The 27507-nt window shown below is 41.3% G+C and overlaps 1 protein-coding gene across 1 annotated transcript in view; it reads right to left on the bottom strand.

Annotated features, from left to right (window-relative positions):
• ARHGEF28 (Rho guanine nucleotide exchange factor 28) overlaps positions 1 to 27507 on the bottom strand; it is a 310128-nt gene that overhangs the window by 185988 nt on the left and 96633 nt on the right. The window contains 1 exon segment of the mRNA XM_060143115.1: positions 1379 to 1526. Coding sequence (XP_059999098.1) covers positions 1379 to 1526 — 148 coding nt within the window.

Raw genomic sequence — 27507 nt, 5'->3', positions numbered from 1 at the left:
ATCAATGTAAATACCAAAGCAAAAGGGAGAGGCAAAAGAGACTAGCAGCCAGTATAACTCTGTGCCATTAACGTGGTTTGACTTTTTTTCTTGTGAGGATGGGAGTTACTGGGCCTGAGAGAGAAGCGCTTAAAATTGCCCAGGGCTTCCCTGGTGGTGCAGTGGTTGACAGTCCGCCTGCCGATGCAGGGGACATGGGTTTGTGACCCGGTCCGGGAAGATCCCACATGCCGCGGAGCGGCTGGGCCCGTGAGCCATGGCCGCTGAGCCTGCGCGTCTGGAGCCTGTGCTCCGCAACGGGAGAGGCCACAGCAGTGAGAGGCCCACATACCGCAAAAAAAAAAAAAAAAAAAAAATTGCCCAAAGCCCCAGAAATTGCACAATAGATTGATTCAATGACCAAACCCAGGTAGGTCTGAAAGGTCTTTGTACATCACTACAATTCTCTATGTCTGTGTTTGCATGTTTCCTGTCTTCCTTCTTCCCACATGCAACAGATATACTACAGAAGCACTTAGAAACATTTTTCTTTTAAAACTGAGGCCAGTCTTACCTATTAAAAAATTGAAGGTTCCCTCTATGATACAATTTAAGAAGTCCTAAGAGACCCACAGTTAAAACCAACCAATCAACAAACAAGAAAAACACCACAAACCCTCCTTTCCTGCAGGTAATGGCATATTAATTGCACCTTTAGTCTACAGCTTGATGTCTCAGATGTACAACCCACATGCCAATGAAAATACAAAACAACTGTACCTGAGGAGGGGCTGTTACTTCATGATAACACATTAACATGATACATTAATTTGTCATCTGTCACCGTGGTACTTGAAGACAGCTGGGAAAATTACAGGTTTCAGAATGTGAACATTTTGGTGGTGGGAAGAGACAGTTTTGGAAGCTGAGATCCAGCAGGGAAGTGTCTGGATGGACATGCTGCTAAGGAAGGAACCCCTGCCACCCAAAAGAGCAAAGCAGAGAGCAGCTGCTGGACTGACCACAGGAGAATGAAGACCACTGTCAAGTATCTCAGATCTGCCTGAGCTGCCCTTGGCCACGGCCCCGGGACTGCAGGCAGCAATACGAAGACAGAGCGTCTTCTCCACGGGATTGCATCCAGGGCACCCCCAACCTGGAGGTTAAGTCCAAGGTGGGCTGCTCAGGGAGCTGCAGACACAGCTGGAAGTGGCTCAGACGTGAGATAACCCAGTGTGAGTGTTCTTCCTTACATACACATACACACACACACACACAAACGCACAAACACACATTCTCACACACACATACACTCTCACTCATACCCATCCCACCTCGGAGCACCATGAAGGTGCTCACAGACAGGTTTTTCAATTGCACGATAAAGAGGACACCTCACCTGGAACGCTGGATTGGAGAACGTTATCCTCCGTGCGCTCTGCAATCACGATGTGTCTCTGATGAGATCCGTTATAAATGAAGTAAAACTCGGCATCTTTAGGAAGATAAACATTTTTGCCAAACTTCGCATAGACCGTCATTTGCCCCTGAAAAATGAACAAATCAAGGTATCATCACACTTCCTCGTCCTGGCTCTAAGAAACCACAATAAAAAGGGCCCCGAGGGCTTCCCTGGTGGCGCAGTGGTCGAGGGTCCGCCTACCGATGTGGGGGACGCGGGTTCGTGCCGCGGTCCGGGAGGATCCCGCGTGCCGCGGAGAGGCTGGGCCCGTGAGCCATGGCCGCTGAGCCTGCGCGTCCGGAGTCTGTGCTCCGCAACAGGAGAGGGCACAGCGGTGAGAGGCCCGCGAACCGCAAAAAAAAAAAAAAAAAGGGCCCCGATACAAAACAGGGTCCTTTGTAATGTTCATTTGATGTGCGCGAGCCCAAATATCGTGAATCCTTCCTCCTAACAACAATGTTTTGGACGACAGGGCGATGTTTCCTGATCTATTTAAGTATGCGTGTCAGAGCTGGTTTGTTCTGTTTTCAAAACTGAAGAAGTCAGAGCATACAAAAGAATTTCTTTATTTACTAGATGTGCAATTATGATACTTGGTTGTATTTTACTTTCTTTGAATTCCTACTACCTGATGAACATCATTGCTTGTATTAATTTTTTCCTGTACCTGAGATACCACCATAGTATAAAGCTTCAAAATAACTATTCTTAGCCATGTCCTTCCACTGTACTGGACCACAGTGGCTTGTAAGAACCTTAATTAAATATTCACAAACATTGCCAAATAAACAGCACTATGTGATCCAACACTTGCTGTGCCCTTTCCCACTGGTTTGTCTTCTCTGAGGGATTTCTCTGTCTTCTTTCTTATCTAGCCTGGCCTCACACTTTCTCTTGAAAGCTTCTGGTTGGCACAAAGCCCTGCTAAATATCCTGGTCTCAAGGAGAGGAGCTGCCAGCCTGGGTCACTGAGGCACACTCTGAGGAAGGAAGGAAGGAAAGAATGGATGGGCAGCAGGCTAATGCTCCCCAGTATATCATAATCCAGAGGCGGTGTCGGGCCCTTCAATAAGTGCTACAACCAAGGCAGCAGGGACGGATGAGCCTGCCAGATTGTCTGGGGCCTGGAAGGCTTCAAGGATTCGGGATGCTCCCTCCCCTCAACCACAAAAAGGCAATACAAAGGGGGCCTCCAGGGAGCAGGTACATACCACCCAGCTTGTGGGAGTGGCAGGAAAATGGAAACCAGGAGGTGGGAAGGGTCACCCACTTTGGAGGGCCTCCAGAGCTCAGCCCAGTGTGGAGAAGCATCTGGGCTTTTGTGTGCTTGCCCAACAAAAACAAACCCACTCTTCGAGAGTTCCTCAGCCCGTGACAGGAGAGAAAAGTGAACACAGAAAAGCCTCCACAGTCTCCTTAACATCTGTTTGCCTTTGATGATAATTAGCATGGTATTCCTTAGGATATCAAGAGGTAGGTCAATCAAGGACCAAAAACAAAATCAGCGTGGACCTCCTCTTTCCAGTAACTACATGGTTGTTCTAGCTAAAATTTTAAAAATAAATGGGCTATGTTTCCCTAGTGGTTTGCAATCCATCACACATATAAAACACCATCTTGAATCCTTAATAGGAATAAATACACATTGTGGAGTTCTGAAAAAAAAAAACCAGTTCACAGTTTTGAATTGTCCTTTCTGTGTGTGTGTGTGCGCGCGTGCACACACACACACACATAATCAATAGAAAGTAACACGCCAAGAAAAATCTACCATACAATAGCTTCCAAAAAAAAAAAAACGAAGTTCAGGAAGAGGATCTGAAAAGCAAAAAACAATAACAAACGTCTGACATGACAGACAGAGGAAACTTAGATGAAATTCCATTTCCTAAAAACAGAAGAACAGCTTGCTTTAGTCATGTTCCCGGTTTCTAAAGAGACTGTTAATTATCCACGGACAAAATCTGAACCGACCTGTTGGTGATACATTTTTGTAATGCTAGAAAATAAATTGTATAAACAGATCAAAGTTTTCCACAGATCACAAGGATATCTAATCTGTATCTATTCAAAACAACGATCATATTACTACTTGATTTGGTTAGGTGAACCAGGACCACAGCTTATGAAAGTGTTTGCAACCCTTTTCAATGCAATACAACTCCAAACAGGAGAGTTTTATAATTCAACCATGCCTCCCTTTCAAGACCATACCAGGCTTTATATTGGTCAAAGAAGATAAATAACAGTCAGGTCAGAAATAAGACAGGGCCATTAAAGAGAGATGCTCAGAAGTCTTAGCACTAAGAATAATTCAGCAATAAAAAGGGTCTCTCATTTGCTAATCACAAAGAGATCAGAAAGATATGGTGAAGAATATTATGGGAGAAGGAGGGAGGGGATGATATAGAAACGAACAAAGAGACCCAATGAGATAGAAAGGAATGGGGGGTGGAGTGGCAGGAGAGGAAGACAGGGAAAGGAAATATGAATATGAACAAGAACGTTTTCATTCAGAAAAGCTAGACAAAGCTCAAAGGAGATTTAGATAAAGCTACCAAGAAGACCAGCAGAAGGAATGAGCTTCTCGTCATGTGCTGAGGAACAAGCACAGCATAAATGATAAGGCACAGGTGACAGTTTTTGACTAAGACTGAGGACTTTCTAATCACTGTGGCCATTCAAAATCTACTTTTCTCAAAAGGCCACTCATTTTATTAATGGCAAAGATAAATTCCAATGTACAGATTTCCAGTGTGTCGCCATTATGTCCCCATCTGGATTTAATTGCATACTTTGTTTTAGGCAATTGAAAACTATAAATTTTTGTAAATGAATGTTGGCATCAATATCAGAATCATTCTGCTTCTATGCAGAAAAAATAGAGATGTGTTATAACCTTTCTGTCAATTCACTATATTCCAAATTAAAAAAAACACTCAGCTACTTCACTGAAATTCCTGGAAACAATAAGAGGCTTACTAGGCAAAATGATCTTCCCAAATTAATCTGTAGATTTAATATACTCTAATTAAAACTGAAACTAAATTTGTCAAATGAAACTCAACAAGCTTACTGTAAAGTTCATCTGGAAGAATAAATACACAAGACTAGAAACAAAAGTTTTGAGAGAGAGAATGATGTTTGACCTGTGGGGGGAGGGATCAGACCATCAGAATTCCATGGCAGAATTTCCTGCCTTGGAAATTATGTAATAATAAAGGTGGCATTTCCAATCAGTGGGGAAAGAATGAACTATTCAATAAATCATTCTGGTACAGTAGCTATCCATCAGAAGCAAAAACATTCTTCACACCAAATACTTAAATTCCCAATTAATTCAATATTGAACTTAATCCATAAGTGCATAAAATTAGAAAACTGTCTTAAATTTTTCATGTTTGAACAAAATGATAGCAATTAAAGCTATCTAAATTTCATCTATACTGACACCACCCTAGTTTATCAACCTTTTTTAATTTTTCCTATTTCCTTCCAGTCTTTGTTCAATGCACAGCTAATTATTACATAGTTATACTCATGGCATAAATACACATATGGTTGTACTTTTCGCCTATCAAAAGCATTTTTCCATGTTGTTACAGTTTTTGGCACCATTTTTAATAGCATTCCATCAAGTGTTTGATGTTCCATAATTTACTTAATCATTCCTCTATTGTACATTAAGGGTATTTGTAGCTTGCTAATATTATTAAAAAAGTACTACAATAAATACTTTCATGTGTATTGTTTTTATGCTTTAAATTACTTTTTTAGAGTAGAATTCCAGAAATGAGGCCAAGAATGGGCACAATTGTCACCACTGCTTTCCAAAAATGTATCGACTTTCATTACCACCTGTGCTGGTCAAGAGTATCATTTTCATTCCAACTTTGCCAAAACTTTCTTTTTTATTATTTCCTAAGTTGACAGATAATAAACAGTTCCTCATTGATTTAATTCCTATTTTTTCCACTGCCACTGAAATTTATTGCCCATTTTTATCAAAGCCTATTACTAAATGGTACCAGCAATGTTAGTGGCCTGATTAAATTTTGCTTTAAAGAATTCTAGTCTTCCCTCTTCTATTTACATCTAAGTTCACCTTTGCCATAGGCAGGCCAAAATTTTCACTTTCCCAAATGAACCCATTGAGAACAACATCAAAATCATCCCCTTTCCCGTTACTTTCTTGTGGCCAAATCAAAAGCACCCAAACACTCCTGTAAAACCACTAAATGTCGGGTAACACGGAAAACAGGAATAACTAAGGTAGAAAAATAACTAAGTATAATCACACTAAATATCTCTCAATATAAGCACAAACAAAAAAAAATTAGGCAAATTAAACCAACATTTTTTACAATCAAGTATCCCCCTAGAGAAATTCTACTTGTAAAACTCATCAATAATTCTCAAAGATCAAACCTTCTGCTGAAATGCTGTTAACACGTATGGATTTCACCAAAGAAACCAAAGAGGTATTAAATGTATTTGCCACCATAAACTATTCCATCCAACTCTCCCAGCTCCTCTTCCAATGGCATTTAAAATGGAAATGGACAGTGACCTTGATGTGCATATTCTAAATATTTTTTCATTTATCTACAATGGTCTCTGATTCAAGTTCTCTAATACCCTGAATAACTTGGTGGCTGTATTATCTTGATCACTGAGTATTCTTGTACTAATGTTCTCCTTCCCTCTCTCCCTTTCTTCTCTCTCACCCTCTATAGACAATGTATCTGTGTTTACTTTGTTAATAACAGCGTCATTTGCTGGACAACAACCTTAACTATGTAGTTTCTAAAATACCTGGCATGACAGGCAGTAAACAAATACTATAGTCTCAAATGATGACAATGAGAACAAAGTGTGCATCCTTTTATAGTGAGGTTTCTTCATCTGTGGCCACAGAAAGAGTCCATATGGGTCTCAGTTGGTCTGCGAACCTCTAAAAATTATGAGCAAAACTGTTTACGTGCATGTGTGTCCAGTTTTCTAAGGAAAGGTTTATGATTTTTATCACATTCTCAAAGGCATCCAAAGATTCAAAAAATGTTATGAACCATAGTTTTCATGGTAACAAACAAAAATGGGAATTTAATAAATGCTTTTTATTGATAATTGTCACCTTTTCATATGACAGTAAGACTGTTCTGTTTTCTAAGGTATTCTAGTATTCTACACAGCCTTTATATGGGATGATTTTTTGACAGAAGTACAATGAAGGTAAATGCTAATTGACATTAAATATTACAATAAATGTTTCCTAATACATGCCATTAAAACCATTATCATAATATAAATATAGCACTCTAAGTGAACTATTAAATTTGATTTTTTGTTTTTAGTATTGGAATCTTGACCTCTTTATAGTAACCAAAAAAAAAAAAAAAAGTTAGTAATTCTACCTAGAGACTTCTCTGCAGAGCACAGTGTATTGAATGTTGTAAGATCCTTAACAAATAAATTTTAAAAAGATGCATTGTCCCATGTCATAGGTAAGTGAATAAAAGTACAGGTACTAGTTAGTACCAGCACTAACAGGATCCCAGAGCCAGATGAACAGTATTGGGCTTCTTGCTTTCTGCCCCACCCTCTAAGTTATACTATCTTTACGTTCCTCAAGCAAAATTCCAAAGAAAGGGCTGTGGGCACAAAATTTTTTATTTCTAATTACTGTATTCAACTCAAGTATTTCTTTAAAACAAAGTTTGAAAATGCAAAAATTACTTCCTATATGTTGTGTGCACATATTAGATATAAATGCATATCTGTAGACATACATATATTATTTTATACGAACAGTACATAAAGTGATTTCTCATGTATTTTCTCATCTTATTCCCACAATAATGTCTGGGAAGTATTATGATGATTTTTATTTTATAAATGAGAACACTGATACTACTCTCAGGTCCAGTGTGTGGCAAAGCCACAAATAAATCTAGATCTTCCTGTTTCAGGCCCAGCACACTTTTCTCCCCAACATGTCATGGTACAAACAGCAAGTGCTCAGGTATTAATTGATTTATCTACACCTTTACACTTAACTCAACATTTATTTTATGTACTGAATACAAGGATTCTCATCCTGAAACCCATGGGTAGAGGTGGGGTTGAGAGGGAATGGGAGGTAGGAGAAATGTTGCTTAATCTCCATGAAGATATATGCACAGTTTTAAGCATTCATCTGGGGAGAGTGTCTGTCTTTTAACCAGAGATTCCTAGGAGGGTACAAGGAGCATATGATTCAAAAAGGTTAAGAACCGCTGATTTAAAGCATCTTTCGTACAGTGTAAAATATAAAGGTCATTAAAATTTACTATCCAAACCAAATCTAAGTCAACAAAATTCAGTTGAATATAAATTGGTTAGATCCAGGGGAAAATATCACAATGTCATTTTTTTTAAGGAAGCTAAACCAAAATGAGCTAAAAGACTTATATGTTTCTTCAGAAATAGCCTTTGGGGTAGGAATGGCTTTTTTTCCCAGACAGGATGAAATAGAACAGAACAGGCCAACATTCCTGCTGATAACAAGAAAATAAAGACTGAAAAATTAAAAGTAATATTCTTAAAAGCATCAGAAAACTATGGAATTGAGAATAAAATATAATAAAAACTCTGGAAAGGGCAGAACCACTCTGAGAGGTTACAGAAGCTAGAAGACAATGGAATGGTATCTTTAAGACAAGGAAAGAAAGTAAGTGATGATCTAAAATTCCCCACCTAACAAAAATATTCTTAAAAATGAAGTTGAAATTAAATGTTTAAGACACATACTGAGGGAACTCACTGCCGGCAGGCCAGCACTAAAATAATTACTAAAAGAACTTATTCAAGCAAAAGTAAAATGATCTCAAACAGAAACACGAAAATACAAGAGGCAGTGAGGGGACTTCCCTGATGGCGCAGTGGTTAAAAATCTGCCTGCCAATGCAAGGGACACAGGTTCGAGCCCTGGTCTGGGAAGATTCCACATGCTGCAGAGCAACTAAGCTGAGCCTGCACTCGAGAGCCCGTGAGCCACAACTACTGAGCTCGTGTGCCACAACTACTGAAGCCCACACACCTAGAGCCTGTGCTCCACAACAAGAGAAGCCACTGAGTGAGAAGCCCATGCACTGCAACGAAGAGTAGCCCCCACTTGCCACAACTAGAGAAGGCCCGCGCGCAGCAACGAAAACCCAATGCAGCCAAAAATAAATAAAATTAAAAAAAAATAAAATTAAATAAATAAAAACACTATGAACTATAAACTTAAAAAAAAAGAGGCAGTGAGGCACAATGAAGTGAGTAAATATAATTAATACCTAATGTACAAAATAATAATTAAAATGTCATGGAGTGTAAAGTATTTGTACAACTACAATGTCTGACTACAGTAACATAAAAGGGAAGTGGAATTAGAGTATCTAACAGTTCTGGAAAAATGTTAAAAGTAATAACTTACTATATTTATAATATGTCAAATCTACATGTATGTTGAGAGTAACCACTAACAGAATAGTCAAAGAATGTAAAGCTAACAAGTCATAGAGTAAAAAACGAAATAGAAAATACTCAAAAACATAAGACAGGAGAAATTAAGAACATAAAACATGTGTCAAATAGAGAGTTATATGATAGATATTAATCCAACTATATGAGCAATTATATTATATATAAACAGACTGACCCAAATACAATACTGAGACAGTTAGGTATGCATTTTTAATTCAATAACAGTTACAATACCTATATGTTGCTTACAAGAGACACGCTAAAAATAACACAGAAAGTTTAAGTAAAAAGATACACTATGCAACACTAACCAAAAGAAAGCTAGTAGAGCCAAAACAATATCAAAGTAGTTTTTAAACCAAGACATATTACTAGAGAAAGAGGAACTTTTCATCATACAGTGTAAGTTAAACAAGATGATACAGTATTAAATCTGTATGCACCTAATACAGACATAGCTTCAAAATATATAAAAGAAAAACTGACAAATTCACAATCACAGTGGGAAACTTTAACATGGCTCTCTCAATAGCTGATAGAGCAAGCAGACAAAATTGACAAGGATATAAAACATCTGAATTACACAATTACCAAGATTACTAATCAAAAGGAATAATTACCATAAATTAGATGTATACAGTAATATTTATTAAAAAGGCATCCATTATCAAAACCTCTGCATTAAACTCAGTTAAACATAGACACAAGCATAAAAATTCCTGACGACTTTCGCATTTGGTGAAATGATTCACCACTATAGAATTGAAATAGCCTTTGTTTCTGTAACACAGCTAAATTGAGTGAAAAACAATTCATGACGAAGGTCAGTAAATGACTCTAGATTCCTCCCAAGACCAGAAGCAGGCTTTAAAAAGTTGCTTAGCTTATTTCCTTTTAAAATCACTAACTTACTCACAGATTCCATAAAAACATAGAACTCCTAGAAACTGAAAACAAAAACTGATACTTCAAGTAGACCACAGTAGGAAATATACCGAGTTGGATATAAGAATACTTAAACTATAATCTCTACCCTTCCATTATCCCAATATTTCTTGAGGAATAAATGTCCTGCACTTGGTTCCAAAACAATCAACTGAAAAAATTCAAAATGAAGCAAAACGCCATTTAATAGTTGGATATCAGTGGGGATTTTAGTCAATAATCAACCAAGTGTGAGTTATCACTGAGACGGCCACCCAAAAATGCTAATTCTGCTCAACCCTACGTTGAAGAAAATCTAGTAAGTTCATTAAGAATGGTTACGGTCCAGCTCCTCTCTATACCTCTCAGACATACCTGGGCCATGGAATACTTTATTAGAAATATAGACAAAACTGACAACATGTTCAGAGGAAAGTGACAAGGATGCTGCAGGGACACAGAAACCATGCTGTCCTATGAGGAACAATTGAAGGAACTGGGACTGCTTTGCCAAAGGAGAAAAGACTCATGACTGAACGGTCACTGTCACAAATATCTGAGGGTCTGCCATGCAGACAAGGGATTACACGTGTTCTGCAGGCCCCCAGGGGAACGCATAAAACAATGGAGGGAAGGACAGGGCACAACCCAGAGTTCAGTTCCACAGTGAGAGCCTTCTGAGGATCAGCGATGTCCAAAGGTGACTTGGATTACTTCAGCTTAGGAGGAATAAGCACTACCAGGAGATGGTGCCTTTGATTTTGGGTTTTGTTTTGCTTATTTGTTTATTCTAAGAGAATGGGGCTAACTATCTAGACTTGAAAGTCTAGAATTTGTCACACCATGTATATAATTCGACATTAACAGCTTCAATATAAGAAAAATGGGAGGTCTAGATAAGTGGTGTTTGGGACCTGTTTAATTTCTCCCTTATTTTTTTGCTTTGGTTTATTTCCTAGCTCCTTAGATCGATGATTAGTTTATTTTCACTCTCTGCATTGGTGGTCTCCAAACTGAAATCAGGGGAACCATAGGTTCTAATGGAGGAATGTTGGGACTTACAAACTTTCCTTTTAAATTTCATTTTGGAAAATATGGTTTCAATTATATTTACATCTAAAAAGATTGCATTCACTTAAATGTATTATCTACCAAAATTTAATACACTGGAGAAGACTTGAACTGCTAGGCTAAGTCACTGCTCTCATTGAATTAATAAATGTAATAAATTTGAAAAATATAGCTATGATAAAGTTTGTATCAAGTTTACACATCATTCTCCATAATACTTTGTGTGGGGGGAAAAAAAAAGATTTCTCCTTCAAAAAATAAAGTTTCAGCACCTCTATTTAGGGTCTCTAAGGCCCCTCTGACTCTAGGACACCCTCTGCTATATAGTCTATATTGGAAAATAAAGTCCTATTAGCTCATTTTATATTTCATAGCTCAAGCTTTACATTCACAACACGGTAAACACTACGTTTCCCCAATTTTATATTCAGGTTGAACCCACGCAGACAGTAATCTCACATGGTTATTTCTAACATTTGAAGTCTACAGATTTATGTCAAACCAAGTGGTGTCTGAAGGTCAGTGTAGGTCAGCTGACAGGACTGAACACACCATACGAAAACCAAGACTACCAGGAATACAAGGAACCTTAACTCTCCATAAATTGACCTCTCCTAAACAAAGAACAGTGACCTGCCACCTGTATTCTTATTTCAGGGTAGACCACAGAGCTCCTGCATTCCACAGGAAATCCCTCTCATGAGGGCACAAAGGAAAGGAGCCCTTTGCCCCTCTCATCTGGCCAGCTGGGCCAGAACACCCCTTCTAACCTCTATCCCTAATGCACACAGGCACACACTCACGCACACACGCAGAGAGAGACCCACACACAGGCCATTCTTAAATAAGAGCGCGGAAGATTCTGCAGAGTAATGACCCAGGCAAGATAAAAGAATCAGAGAATCCTCACTAAAAGAAGCACAGGTTCAGAAATTTATAAAATATACAGCTGAAAGAAACTCATCTGGATCAAAACCCTGACTTCACCAGTGAGGAAACTGAAGGCCCACAACAACAGGTGACCTGTTCTGGGTCCCATCACACAGCAGACCTCAGGCCAGAGCCTATGTCTTCACCCTACATCCAATCCTCTTCCCACTGCTCCAAGCTACAACCTCTGACCCCCAACTGAATCCTACTCCTCCCCAAAGGACTGGGAAGAATCTTTATGGAAACAAGTTAGGATCAGAAGCAAACTCTCCCGACGTCCCCTACGCCCACTACATCCATATCCCTCCATCCTCCTGTCTCTTCTCTTCCTAGACCCCCATTATCTTTGTTCAACCAAAGAGCGCTCTCAGGGCCTGCTGCTCTTCTCCTGACTCTTTACCTTCTCAAATTGGAACAAATGCAGGTAAAAGCCAGCTCAGTCACAGAATGGAAAGCATGAAGCCACAGAAACCAGAGAAGCAGGACAATGAAGAAAGAGCATCCGGAGACCAAGATCAGCCTCAGCTCCCACAGAGTGGATGGGAAGCGAGGAAAGAAACAGACTCAAAAGATGAGGGCTCAGTGGGGAGGGAAAGGAAGAAACAGCAGCAGCGGCAGGCTGAGAAGGGATGACAGCGGAAGAGGACAAATGGCTAGAAAAACAAAGCAACGTGGAATTTAATTGAAAAGGGCAAGAAAGATAGAAAATAGATACATGAAAATGAGCAGAAGAAAGACAAAAATCCACCCTACCAGGAACTACAATCTGGAAACACCTTTGTAAAAAGAAGGGAGGTGGAGGGAAGGACCTAAATTTTGGCGCCTGCAAAGAACATTTCATCTGATCAAAATCAAGAACTAAGGGCAAAAGAAACACTACAGAATGTGTATTTTTGTGACACATCATAAAAGGGGGAGGGTGTGTTTTCAAACTACTCACATCCAACTACTTGCCACACCCCCACTCTAGTAATTCCACCTTTCCTATGTCATGTACAACATTTTAGGGAGAAGGGAGGACACACTAAGAGATTGCTTTCCCATTCTCCCTTAGAATCAACAGTGGCTTTAGAATGCAAGAGCCCCTTTTTTCTGGCCTTGTCCTTTTTTGCCCCTTACTTAGGATTCTCTCTGAATCTTCAGGTCAACTGTTCAGGGTTCTCAGCCAGTGAAAAACAGTACCTACCTCCAGAACTGCCATGTTGGCTTCATCAGAGGTACCATTCAGCCAGAAGTCAATTGGAGTCTCCTCCCTCTTCCTTACCCGGCACCAAGTGCAGCAGGGCCAGCACAGCATTTGGAGCAACGCACACAGAGAACCAATCCAAAAAGGCTGAGCATGCAATCAATCTTGTTCAGAATAATACCTTCCATTTCCCTAGTGCTTCAAGGCGTTTGTGCAGGCTACCCGGCTTGAACCTCACAACCCCCAGAGACACAGACAGATGAGAGACTGGCCCGTGACCCACCAGGGAGCCAGAACCAGCCCCTGGTCTCCCCATACATTCAGGCCTTCACTCCAGATATGTACTGAGTGTCGACTACGTGCTGTGGCTAAAACAAATCACCTGCCCCAGGGGTCCCCAACCCCCCTGAACCGGGCCGCACAGCAGGAGGTGAGTGGCGGGCGACCGAGCAAAGCTTCTTCTGTATTTCCAGCCGCTCCCCATCGCTCGCATTACGGCCTGAGCTCCGCCTCCTGTCAGATCAGTGGTGGCCTTAGATTCTCATAGGATCGCAAACCCTACCGTGAACTGCACATGCGGGGGATCTAGGCTGCGCGCTCCTTATGAGGATCTAATGCCTGATGATCTGAGGGGGAGCTGAGGCAGTGATGCTGGCCCAGGGAAGCGGCTGCAAATACAGATTATCATTAGCAGAGAGAGGTCTGACTGCACAGAGACCATAATAAATCAATTGCTTGCAGACTCTTATCAAAACCCCATCAGTGAGCGGCAAGTGAAAACAAGCTCAGGGCTCACGCTGATTCTGCATTATGGTGAGTTGTATAATTATTTCATTATATATTACAATGTAATAATAACAGAAATAAAGTGCATAATAAATGTAATGGGCTTGAATCATCTCGAAACCATCCCCTCACCCCTGTCCGTGGAAAAACTGTCTTCCATGAGACCAGTCCCTGGTGCCAAAAGGGTTGGGGATTGCTGACCTACACTATCATTCTAGTGGGGAGACAGACACAATGAACAAATAATTAAGCTCCTGATGTGTGAGCGATTAGGAAGACCCAATAAAAATAAGGCGGGGTAAAGAGAGAGATGTTTTACATAGGACAGCAGTAGGATATTCTAATAGAGACCTGAACAGAGTAAGAGAGTGAGCCTTGCGGATGTGAAAGAGCATTTCAGGTTGAGGGACCAGCAGGGGCAAAGGCCGTGAAGGGACATGTGCCTGGAGTGTTTGGAAAACACCAAGGAAACCTGCTGGTTGAAGCAGAAGAGGAGGGAAAGGGGAGGCAAGGTCAGGGGTAAGGAAAGGCCACTGTAAGGACCTGGGTGTTAACTCTGCAGTGGGAAGCTGTTGCACAGTTCGGGGTAGAAAGGTGACAAGCTCGGAACTTCATTTTAAAAGGATCGCTCTGGCTGCTTTGTTGGGAATAGGCCATGATGGGACAAGGGGGGCTGCAACCAGAGAGGCCCACTGCAGGAACATGGGCAAGAAACGACTGACATTTTCTGCCCTCTCGTGGAGGTTCTTCCAAGGGCAGGAAAATGCGCCCGTTTCCCAGGAGACAACACCCTTATTCAGCTCTGCTTACCACTGACTGCAGCAGCCCCAAAAGCCCTGTGCCACTGAGAAGATGGGGCCACAGGGCAGAAATGGACACTTTCCATTGTGTGAAAGTAGGCAGTTATTCCAGGGCCCTTGTGAAAGTGCTGGCCTGAAACCCCAGTCCTTCCTTCCATTTCTTAACAGACAGATGATGGACGGATGGGAGGAGGGGAGAAGGAACTCCCATTGACCCCTCTGCTGGCATTTATCAATCAGCAATTTACAAATTCAGATGACCAAATAGTACTTACGGTCAAATGGCTTTTCAATCCGAACATGAACAGCTTTGATCATTCGCTAACTCTAACCCAAACTTCTGTGGTATATAAACTTCTGGTTTTTCACAGGGCCAACTACAAACATTCGATGGACAAATATAACCTAATATGCTTTACAAACCTGACTGTGACAGATGCCTAGGTGCAGATACTCCACCATCGTTCAAGCCCCCACCATAAAGATGTTATTGAAGTCATATCAGGAAAAAGTGTCAGACTTTGTTTTAACTCACAGTGAGTATGGAATTTCTCACTCCTGGACATGGAAATTCAATGTGAAAACCGTAGTATTTACCGATTTATTCCCTGAGGTTGCTTAGGAACCCATAAGGATAAAAATGGCAATCACAGGATCCCTTTGTGTTTTAATTTATAGTACCGGGCATTTGAATGTACCAGGCACCATGCTAAGTGAATTATCTCATGAAATCCTTACAACCACCCTTTGAGGTAGAAACCACCACCCCCATTTCACAGATGAGGCAACCGAGGCTTTCAGAGGTAAAGTACTCTGACCACAGTGATCTGGAGCAGATTCAGGTGCAGAATCTGGAGGTTCAAGTCCACCTCTGCTAGGTAGACTCTGCTTCCCACCTAACTCCTGGCACATCCTGCCACTGTGCTCAGCACGGCATCACCTGGAAGCAGTGCCTGGCCCATTGCGTTGACTGACAATCACCGCAGACATAACTCGATGGGGTCTTAACAAGCTACATATGAATGTACTTTGAGTACTCAGAAGAAAAGACTCGTGTTCAAGGAACATGAATATTGTGACCACTTTTGAATTATTTTATTCTCCTGTCTCCCTTCATACAACAAATACCTGATGTGTGCCAAGCACAGATGGTAGGAAGAAGACAAGACCTGACCCTTACCTTCACAGAGCTCATGGTCTGGCAGGCAGAGAAAAGCTTAAACACCCAAGTTAGGACCAGGGGTCCCTGCAGAGATGGGTGCAGGAGTAACCAAGTCCGCCTTGCAACACTGGGAAAGACTTCCCAGAGGATGAAAGGGACTTTGTCAATGGAAGGGAATTCCAAGTAAAGACTGGGTATAGAACAGTTCCTTGGGGTTTACTGCGGCCGGAGGTGGAGAGCAGGGCCAGAGGGGAAGCTGGACATGAAGGCAGAGGCCAGCTCACAGAGGGCTTGGGGGACAGGGATTCACCGGAGGGATTCTGAGCAGGGGAGGGACACATCAGATCTGCATTTGATCTAGGGGACAGAGGTGGTCACACCAGAAAGGACCCTGTGGAGGCTGGCCTTTCTTGGAGTACAGTCTCTTTCACAGTACCCTATGGCTCCATAATTTCTAAAGAGTACTTAAGGTAACCCTAGAAGGTAGAAGAACATGGGTTTGGGTCAACACGACTGACCAGGTAGACAAGAGACGCTGGTCTGGTACTGCTTTAGAGCGAGGAAGGCAAAGGTTGATTGTGAGGGTTAAGGCAGACCTGGGTTTCAATCTCAGCTGCCTCAGCTACCTAAACTGTGAAACGGGGATAAATACAGAACCAACCTTATGGGATAGGTAGGACTAAATGAAGTCAAGTGTATTGATACTTGCCCAGCACCTAACACTTAAGTGCTTCATAAATAAATTAACTAGCTGTTAATATGATAGTACTAAAACCATGATTAGTTAGCATTCTTAGTTCACTGAAGAAACATTTGTTGAATACCTAATGTGTGCGGAACACTTTCCTCCATTTGGAGGCATAGTGTCCTCATTTTGCAGATGAGGATAGTGTACCCAAAAGGCTAAATTATTTCACCAAACCTACTATGACCCTCTCCAATTCCTCTTAGAGGCGGCAACAGGATCCAAATAAATGTAGAAATAAGCTCTATACATCCATTAAAAAGATTTCACATTTTATCAATGAAAACTCTCTCTACTTCAAAACAGTCTTCCCTCTAAACTGCAAGAAAAAAAAAAAAAAACGAAAGGCATTTTTATCCTAAAGATAATTCACTCTAACAGTTTGGCGAAGTAATATCAGTTATTCATTCTTCTGGACCTGGGCGCTACTACTGTCTGTTTACAGGTCAACAAACAGAGCACTCATTTTCGAGGATCTCAACCAAATATCTGGCAGACTCTGGGTCTCACGGGACCTAGATTTGCCTTTGTCACTGACCTATCCTTTTTTGTCTAGGTCTAGGCAGTATCTTACACGCAGACAGGACTCAAAAGGTTAAATTAAAAGAAAGTCCACCTCTGTAAAGCAAAAGAATCATTTCATACTGTTTGTTGATTCCACTGTGATCTTTCATATACCACTTTTTTCTTAATCCAAAGTAAGATAGTTTCATACTCCATTCATCAAGTATTAAGCCTTTATTAGAATACATTCCACACACTGTTCTAGGAGCAACAGAGGCATGAGTGAACTGAGCAAACCCCTGATTGCATGGAGAAAATATCAGATAACGCTGAATGATGCCAAGTGCCTAGGGAGCTATTTTAGACTGGGCAGTCAAGGAGACCTTTGAGAGGCAGGGCATGGAAGCTGAGATTTGAATTGCAAGATTTGCAAGTTATTTTAATGAAAGAAGAGAAAGGAATAAGAATGGAGTGAAAGGGAAGGAAACAAAGAAGGATAGGTCAGTGAAGAAAGCCAATCTGTTGGAAACAATCAATGAAGGCTTTGTCCCTAGGCCCAAACACAGGTCTGAAGTGATGGGGAGCTGCTCCAGAGCCTTACACTGGGTAACAGTTAAGTAGGAAAGTAAATCTGGCCACTGTTAACAGAGACACCCTGGAAGCTCGTTGGTGTAACACAATAAAAGTTCATTTCTTGCTCACATAACAGCCCCATGCAGATACTGCTGCTTCGGTGACTCTCCTCCAAGTAGCTTTCCAGGGACCCAGGTTCCTGCCACCTTGTGGCTCTGCCCCTGGCAACACTTGGCTTCCAAGTGACCCTGCTCTATTCCAGCCTGAAGGAGAAAAGAATATGGACCACCACAGCTGTCCAGGCTTGAGCCTGGCTCCCATCTCCTGTCCCATTCCACTGGTAAGGCCTCAGCTACCGAAATAACTGGAAAATACTGTATAGCTGTGTGTCCAAGAGAAGGTTTGGTTATTGGCTTAATCTCTGCCACAGGCTCTGGCACAATGAGTGATTCCTAGAGAACATCTAAGAGCTAACAGTGTCACTAAGTCCCAAGCTCAGTTTAATGAAAATTGAATAATACCACACTTCAAAAAAAAAAAAAATCTAAGAGAGGCAAGAGTTGGGGATTGTGTTGAAAGTAAATGATGGCTAAGCAGTGCCATCATACTCACATGGCTATTTTCTTTTCTTTTTAATATTTATTTATTTAGGCTGCACCTGGTCTTAGTTGCGGCACACAGGCTCCTAGTTGCGGCACACAGGATCTTAGTTGTGGCATGCAGACTCTTAGTTGCAGCATGCGAACTCGTAGTTGCGGCATGCGTGTGGGATCTAGTTCTCCGACCAGGGATCGAACCCGGGCCCCCTGCATTGGGAGTGTGGATTCTTACCCACTGGACCACCAGGGAAGTCCCTCACATGGTTATTTTCAAAAGCACATTCTGCCTGCCCCTGTCTGTGTGTCTTTGTCTCTGTCTCTCTCTCTCTGTCTCTCACACACACACACACACACACACACACACACACACACACACACACACACGCTCTCTCCCTCAACAATTTTACCCCAAACATAGTGCCAAAAGTTATACTTCTGCAAGTGTCCCTTAATTCAGGAAAAAAAAAGGAGCTGGGAGAGAACAGCTTCATCAGTAAAGAATTGCTTACATAATAAAGGAACACTGCATTATTTTAAACGTTGTTCCAAATGATAAAGGAGATTTCTGACACCGAGCATTAAATCATGCCACTTAGGTATTACCCCGAAAGTACAGCATGCACAACTAATGGACGCTAAAAGTTTTCCAGAGGTACACGACTTTATAATTTACCTGTCAGAGAGGCACAACATTAATTCTCATTCCAGGACTACTCTATCCTTTAAAAACAACAGTTCAGGGCTTCCCTGGTGGCGCAGTGGTTGACAGTCCGCCTGCCGATGCAGGGGACAGGGGTTCGTGCCCCGGTCCGGGAAGATCCCACATGCCGCGGAGCGGCTGGGCCCGTGAGCCATGGCCGCTGAGCCTGCGCGTCCGGAGCCTGTGCTCCGCAGCGGGAGAGGCCACGGCAGTGAGAGGCCCGCGTACCGCAAACAAAAAAAACACAAAACAGTTCAAAGAGGAGTTCGCTAGCCACGTGGTAACTGGGGGCTCCCCTGAAGTACATGACAACACAGAAGCCTGCCAGCTGCTCTGCTGGCCGTGCCAGTGACCTCAGTGCTTCCTCAAACCCAAATGAACACTCAACATTCCACACGATCCTTTCTCTGAAAAACTGTTTAATAGCCAAGCAAATGCATGCCCCCAAGACTTATGATGATTTGTGTTTTTAAAGACATCTGGCTAACTGAAGAAATCCTTAACTGAGAGTAAGCCCTGAAGTTATCTCATTCCTAACAGGATAGACAGACTGTGTTTGGGTGTTTTTTTTTTAAAGTTTGTACCCCTTAATCCCCTACCCCTCCAATGCCCCTCCCCACACACACTGGTAACCCCTAGTTTGTTCTCTATACTCATGGACAGACCCTGCTTTTTAACTGGTTATACCCTCCTTCCAAATTACACACCTTCAAAACCTTTTGACCATATAAGGAAAGCACATGTAACTCTCCCTAAGTCAGTGTAAACATGTTCCCAATAATCGCAGAAATTAAAGCATTCCCACTGAAACCCAATTTGCTAAATTTTGAGCACACGGAGCACACAGTTGCTAAAAATGGACTATTCTTGTCATAGAGAACATAAAGAGTTTTCTACAGTTCTGGATGAGAGATTTGCGGTATTTTGTTTTAAAGCTTCAAGGCAAGGAAGGGGAAAAAATTAAAGAATTTCAACGGATTACTACAACAAAAACAATCCAGTTCAATCACACGAACTGTTCCAAAGACATCCAAGATGCTGGTCTTTAACTGTTTGACAAAAGACTCAACACGGACTAAAAGATCAAAAGATTCTAAACTGGTGCTTAATTTTTAGGGTAACCTCAAGAACTGATTTCTCTTTTTCAAGCCTAAAGTTTTAAACCACTGAAAACATCAATCTTTAAAGAAATTCCTCTTCATAGCAGATACTTTTAACTTGTATTGATAGTAGGTTACATCCATTATAAAGTCAGCAGTCCACTGGAATGTGTTTTCTGAAAAAATACTTTCGTTTCCTTTATTTTGCCTAAAAGGTACCTACTGATGCCAAGTAACACTGGAATCAGCAAGGTGAGCAAGATGTACACTGTACACCACTGTTAGGAAATACATTTAATCCTTACAATAACATTGCAAGATAGGTTTTGTAATTCCTATTTTATAAATGAAGGAAGTGAGACTCAGTACAAGTTAGAAGGTCATGGCTGGGATTTGGATTCAGGTCTATCTACTGCTTGCCACTATTTCAAGATCAAAACAATTATTCTTGCATAACTGGTTTGTAGGTATTTATGTGCCCAAAGAAAGACAAGCCCCTAACTCCTGAAGTTCCTCTCTGAAACTAAAAAAATTAGCCCACACAATTTGGGTGAAACTGACTGCTTACTGTAATGTGCTCACCTTATTGAAGAAAGGAGAGTATTTGCCTCCATAATAACAGAGAGCAGCAGCTCGCCTAACATGGGATCAGTGACTAAGCAAACGAGAAACTGAACCCATTCTGACCATGTACTGAAATAAAGGGTGAGGCTATAATGAAGAATACAAATTAAAGGATGATGATCTAGATGACTTTTAGAAACAGAAAACCTGGAGAGTGAAAAATTTCTAACAGTTATTCAGACTGTTGTCCTACAGACAAGAAGACCCAGCCAACCAATCTGAATATTTCGATCGGTTTGACAGTAGATACCTAGAGTGAATACTGCAGCTCCCTGAAGCAGAATCTGCAGACAGTCCTCCTTTACCCCAGGGGATATATTCTTGAAAATACAATCAGCACTGTGCACGGTCACCCTCATTATTAGAGCATCACGTATCACCATCCCTCCACGGATCTGCCAAGCCCAGTTCTAACTGCTTTCAACACATTAACTCATGTGATCCCACAACGAGCCTTCAAGGTAGGTGTTCTAGTATAATCCCCATTTGACAAATGAGGAGAATGAGGCAGGAGTGCTTAGATAACTTACTCGAGGTCACACAGCCTATGAGGATGCTGAGCCAGGCAGTCTGTTTTTTTTTTTTTTTTTGCGGTACGTGGGCCTCTCACTGTTGTGGCCTCTCCCGTTGCGGAGCACAGGCTCTGGACACGCAGGCTCAGCGGCCATGGCTCACGGGCCCAGCCGCTCCACGGCATGTGGGATCTTCCCGGACCGGGGCACGAACCTGTGTCCCCTGCATCGGCAGGCGGACTGTCAACCACTGCACCACCAGGGAAGCCCCAGGCAGTCTCTTAATAGCTAAGTCCTCAAACAGATGCCGTTCGGCCCACTGGCAATCCCTACATGCTCCTCCCCTGAGGCCAAGACATGCCTCTAGCTGCACATAATTGTGGGTCAATCTCACCAGGTTGTGGTAATATTTATGAAGCCCTATATAATGTCCAGGGCTTTCTGCCATTTCCTAATCTTCTGCTCATCTTTCTTCTCCAGTTCTTTTTTTTTTTTTTTTCCAGTACACGGGCCTCTCACTGTTGTGGCCTCTCCCGTTAAGGAGCACAGGCTCCGGATGCACAGGCTCAGCGGCCATGGCTCACGGGCCTAGCCGCTCAGCGGCATGTGGGATCTTCCCGGACCGGGGCATGAACCTGTGTCCCCTGCATCGGCAGGCGGACTCTCAACCACTGCGCCACCAGGGAAGCCCCTCTTCTCCAGTTCTTTGACTGCACCTTGAACTGCTGTAAAGTTCACATTTTAACACCAAGCACCATACTCTTCTTTTGTTTCTGGGGGCAAGTTCACACACCTTTGGTCAACCATCCTGCATCAAAACTGCTCCTTAGGGGCTTCCCTGGTGGCGCAGTGGTTAAGAATCTGCCTGCCAATGCAGGGGACACGGGTTCGAGCCCTGGTCTGGGAAGATCTCACATGCCTCAGAGCAACTAAGCCCATGTGCCACAACTACTGAGCCCACGTGCCACAACTACTGAAGCCCGCGCGCCTAGAGACCGTGCTCCACAACAAGAGAAGCCACTGCAATGAGAAGCCCGTGCACCACAACGAAGAGTAGACGCCGCTCGCCACAACTAGAGAAAGCCCACGTACAGCAAAGACAGCCCAACGCAGCCAAAAATAAAAACAAACCAATAAATAAAGTTTTTTAAAAAAACAAAAAATAAACTGCTCCTTTAAAACACAAGGAAAATGGTGGAAAGAACAGCCATAGAAAACAAGACTTGAAGAACACACTTGCCAGAGTTGCTTGGCAGCTCACTCCCTGCCTGGTCTCATCAGGATTTCCCAGTGGGAACCCTCCCCTTGGCTACAACTCTCAGGACCCTGTGTTCAACATAGGGTGGGCACTAGTCTCTGTGGCTAAGAATATTCCTTAGCATTCTGAACAAGAGGGGAAAATATTAACCTTTCCACTCATCTTAACTCTACATGGTAAGTACGAAGAAGGCTTTGTAGTACATTGTGCACTGTTCTTTTTCCAATATTTCATAATTTAAAACCGTTTAAAGTTTTTAGTAATAAATTTATATATTACATCTGACTTGAAAGAAAAATCGAATTTTCAGACTTGCAAAGCTAAGGAGTTGATCCAAGATCTGTAGAGATGCCACAAAGGGAAGCCAACCAGTTGTGACCCATGATTCGATAGCGACTGGCCCAACCATTTCTTTACCGTATTGAGACAAAACAAGTAATTGTTTTAAGACTGAGAAGCCTTCCCTAAACCAAGCAGGGCTCTATCCTATTCTACATGTTTACTACTGGCTTCAATGAAGGCATAAATGTCCTTATCAAATTTACAAATGGCAGAAGCAAACTTGGGAGGGTCAGTGATTATAAATCAAGATTCAGAAAGAGCAGGGCCAGCACTAACAAGATGAACTTCCCGACTATCAGTGAAAGTATTATACTTAGAGAAAACTCAGCAGCCTCACAGAGGACAGAAGAGGACCAGATAAACACCACTGATGTGAGAGGATCTAGAGGTTTCAGATGGCAGCAAGCTCAGGACGGTTAACAGTGTCACACAGCTGCCCAAGCAAGCTAAGACCACCTGAGACTGCATGACAGTGTCCAGAACAAGGGAGGTAAGAGCACCGTTTTCCTCTGCGTGAGCAGAGTCTGCCAGAGTTTTCTGTTTAATTAGAGGCAACATGTTTTAACTGGATGGTGAGAGCAACCAGGGTGATAACAGCTCTCAAACCCACATCAAGTCAAGAAAGAAATTGGGGGTTTACTCTGGCAAAGAGAACACTTAGTGGGGAGGCATGAAAGCTGTTCTCAAACTTTTGAAGGATTATGTATGAGAACAGAGTTTGCATACAATGGCTCAGGGACAAAACTAAAACCAATGAATAGAATTACCAAGGACAAATTTTAGACCACAATTTAAAATTATTTATAATAATTTAAACTGTCCAAATATGGACTCTCTTCCTTATGAGGTAAAGAAGTTTCCACCGTTAGAAGTGTTTAAAGAGGGTAGAGGGCCATCTGTTCCTCTTGTCAGAAAGAATTCCTACATCTAAGATTCCATAATGAAAATGGTTCAAACTTGCACTGGACTTTTTCCCTTTGCTGATACTCAGAGAATCACAAAAGCACAGAGTAGAAGTGGTCACAAAAGATTTCATGCACTCCCCCTAATTCTGAGGAGAGAGACAAAACAAATGCAGCACAGAGATCACTTAAAAATTTTTACTTTATATGTCTCCAAGAAAAGATTTCCCTATCTTCTTAGCATTCCCATAGTCCTAGATTTTCAGGAAGTTCCTCCTGATGTCTAACTTGATTTTCTCCTGCTCCAATTATACTAGTTCACATGGATACCAAAATGGGCTCTGTAATGATCATGGCAGGAAAACATTTGACATAAGAACATATAAATTAGTAAAGAAAAAATATTTCCAAAGAAAAAATAATAAGCAATGAACTTGTAAATGTTTCTAATCTCTAAATGCCAAATGCCATTCAGAACAGTTCTAAAATCCATTACAAGACTAGTTGACATACTTTCATTTCTGAGTGCGAACACTGACCTCCTTGTATAAGAGCTCTGCTGTTCCCTTCAGACACAGCTTTCCATCTCTAAGCAGAAAAAACAAAACTGAAACTTCATGTGTTTAGATTAAAATCACTCAAAACTGAGGGGAAACTACAGTTGGGTAGCAGGAATACAGGACAGCCTTCAAAGGCTAGTGACATTAAGTACTTACAAATGCCTCGTTCGCTTAAAAGGTACTAAAATCCAATTAAATGAAACATGTCATTTTCTCCTCTCTTTAGGAACTAGATAAGTTGCCCAAGTACAAAGCCGCCTTGAAACACTGCTTAGCGTAGGATTCCGGCTGCCCTTATTCCTAACTACTTACACTGTGCTTAGTGAATCCATCACATACTGCGTTGATACACTCCTGCACCAAACTAATTTGCCTACTAGTGAACCAACGAATTTCCCATTAAGATGCTTTAGTTTCCGATTAACTGGAAGGCATACATTCTAGACTCTCTTTAACTGCTTCTCTAACAAAGATAAAACCAAAGCCAAGCTCTAGATCAACTCTTTTAAAAGAAATTATTGTTCCTACTACTATTGCTGGGTTTTAGATAATATGTCCACAAGCAAGATAACAAACTACTATCTATATAACTTGGATTTTGTTTAGAGGTTAGCTGGCCATACCTAGTAGACTGGGAATTCAGAGCCCAGATGCTCCAGAGGACTCCCTTTCCATTCTCAGACTAAACCATGGGCTCCTCGGTTCTGGGCTGGCAATGAGTCTTTTCCCCTACGCGGAGGTGCACTGGTACACATGCACACTTTCTTCCCTGGTTAAAATGTGAAGGGTTTGGGCTTTGCAATCGAGCTCATGCCAATGGGGGAAGAACTCACATTGTCCAAGTCAGTCACCTTCATTACTTGTATCGCTTTTATAATTAGAAGAAAAATTATAAAATTTAAAGTAAATTTAACAATCACCTTTGATAAATATAAATTAAGAAATATGTATCCTGACGTTGAGGCCTGGCAGAAGAAAGGGTGGGTGCTTAAGAAAGGGTTGCCAGATATCCAATGGTAACAGCAAGTCTTTAAATTCTTCTCAGATCCTTTTTCTGCTCCTCATTACCTAGCCAAATAGCGTTATTCTACTCTTTAGAGAACCACAAAAATACACCTGACATGCCTAGGGCTTTGCAAATCAGCCATGTGAATGAATGTACGTCTCCTCACAAGAATACACCTAGTCTTCCCAAATAGCAAACTCACTGATTATCTCAGTACAGAGACCCCACCTGAATCAGTAATGCAGGTAGCATATTAAAAAAATAATAATAAAGATCTTTAGTTATCAGCTGGTTATTTACTATATGATAGTCTCTAACCTCAATTTCTTGATTTACTTAAGAAAAATAGTGCAAATTATCTAATGAAAGTGAAAAATGATAATATTCTTACAGTCACCATTTAAAGCATTGTTAACAGCTATTGAATTTACCCAAGGGGGAAAATAAAGCAGAATGAACCAAAATTTTATTCATACCCACATTCCTCAAACCTAAAGGGTACAGCCACACACAGGCAATCGGACATATTAGTTTCTAACTGTTCTTAAATAAATTTACATGATACAGGGCTATGCAAATATGATTAGGCCTGCGCAAACATCTACAACTAATAATTCTAAGTTCCTCTGTACCAAAATACCGCCTATACCAGTCTGCCATGATTTATGATACTCCTATCTTCTTGGATATTACTACGTCATTAAAAATTATGATAAATAATATTTAATGATACAAAAATACACTTGTGAAGTAAACAATAGGTCACAAAACAATAGATAAATAACAACCATTTTTGTTAAATTGTGCACATACCCAGATGAAAAGGAAAGATACATGGCATTAGGATTTTTTTTAACCTTCTTGGTCCTGTACTTTTCTATATTCTTCAAAATTTCAACAATAAACATGTATCACTTTTATAATTAGAAGAAAAATTATAAAATTTAAAGTAAATTTAACAATCACCTTTGATAAATATAAACTTACCATGTCACCCAGCAATCCATCCCTAAGTATTTACCTAGATATTGTGTGAATTTACAGTCATATAAAATTCGTGTATGAATGGTAAGAGCAGCTCTAAGAGTAATCACTGAAAATTGGAAATACCTCAAATATCCCTCTATGGACCAACCGATGAAGGGCAGTACCTACACACAAATGGAATACCACTGAGCGATACAAAGAAACGAACTATTGAGACATGTTACAAATGGATGAAACTCAAATGCATTAGGCTGAATGGCAAAAGCCAGACTCAAATGGCTACCTGATGTATGAATCCACCTTGTATGACATTCTGCAAAAGGTAAAACTATAGGAAGGGGAGCAGATCAACAGTTGCCAGAGATTGGGGTTAAGGGAGGGGTTAACATCAAAGGGGCAGCACAGGAAATTTTGGGGTAATGGAAATGTTCTATAGCTGGATTGTGGTGCTGGTTACAGAACTGTATACATCTGTCAAAACTTAGAACTGTATACTAAGAAGGCTGAATTTTACTATATGCATATTATACCTTAATAAAGTCGCCTCAAAAAAAAACCCCCAAAAAACCCAACTGAAAGTCTATTCACTTCCAGATTATGTTATGTTCTTTGCAATTCTTTCTCCAAAATGCATCTATGTTTCCTTAAAAAAAAAAAAAGTAATTTTTTTAAGGATTACATAATCATCACATGGTAGGCAAAGAATTCTAAAGGAATGGGACCCAGAAAAGAGAATTTTTAATAGGAGTGAGTAGATTAAATAAGATTCAGAACACTCAGGCCTGTCTGCAATGCCTCTGCCTGGCAGACGTACCTGTGTGGGCTGCTGGACAACCACCAAGGGATTCCAGAGCTGGAGAGAAGATACTTAAAAGGGACTGAGGATAGAAGATACCATTTTCCAGCCTAATACTTTCAGAAGGTAGCCGAATGCAAACTTTGGAATCCACTCCAGAGAGCCAGGGCTTTGGCTGGAGTTGAGCACTTCTAATTTCCCTCATGCCCAAGTCAGAACCATTTCTACAGTGATTAATGCATGACTAAGCAGTCCCCAGGCCAGTTTGGTTTGCTCAATTTAGGGCTTAAAATGCCTGCCACACCTCCATGATATTAGAGAAGTGATTCTGAGAGGTGTCAGAGGAGATTTAGAATGCCTTCTCTTCCTAGGGATTTGGGAACAAGGAACTTTCTCCTGAGCTTAGTGAGGGAGCTGGGTTTTTGTTTTGTTTTGTTTTGTTTTTCTTCATTTGGAAGAGCACACAACTAAGCCTTAACTGATCCTCGTT

This window comes from Lagenorhynchus albirostris, chromosome 3, assembly GCF_949774975.1.
Source record: "Lagenorhynchus albirostris chromosome 3, mLagAlb1.1, whole genome shotgun sequence".
Taxonomy (NCBI): domain Eukaryota; kingdom Metazoa; phylum Chordata; class Mammalia; order Artiodactyla; family Delphinidae; genus Lagenorhynchus; species Lagenorhynchus albirostris.
Note: the sequence above shows the minus strand (reverse complement) of the source record. Positions and strands in the feature narration are given on the sequence as shown.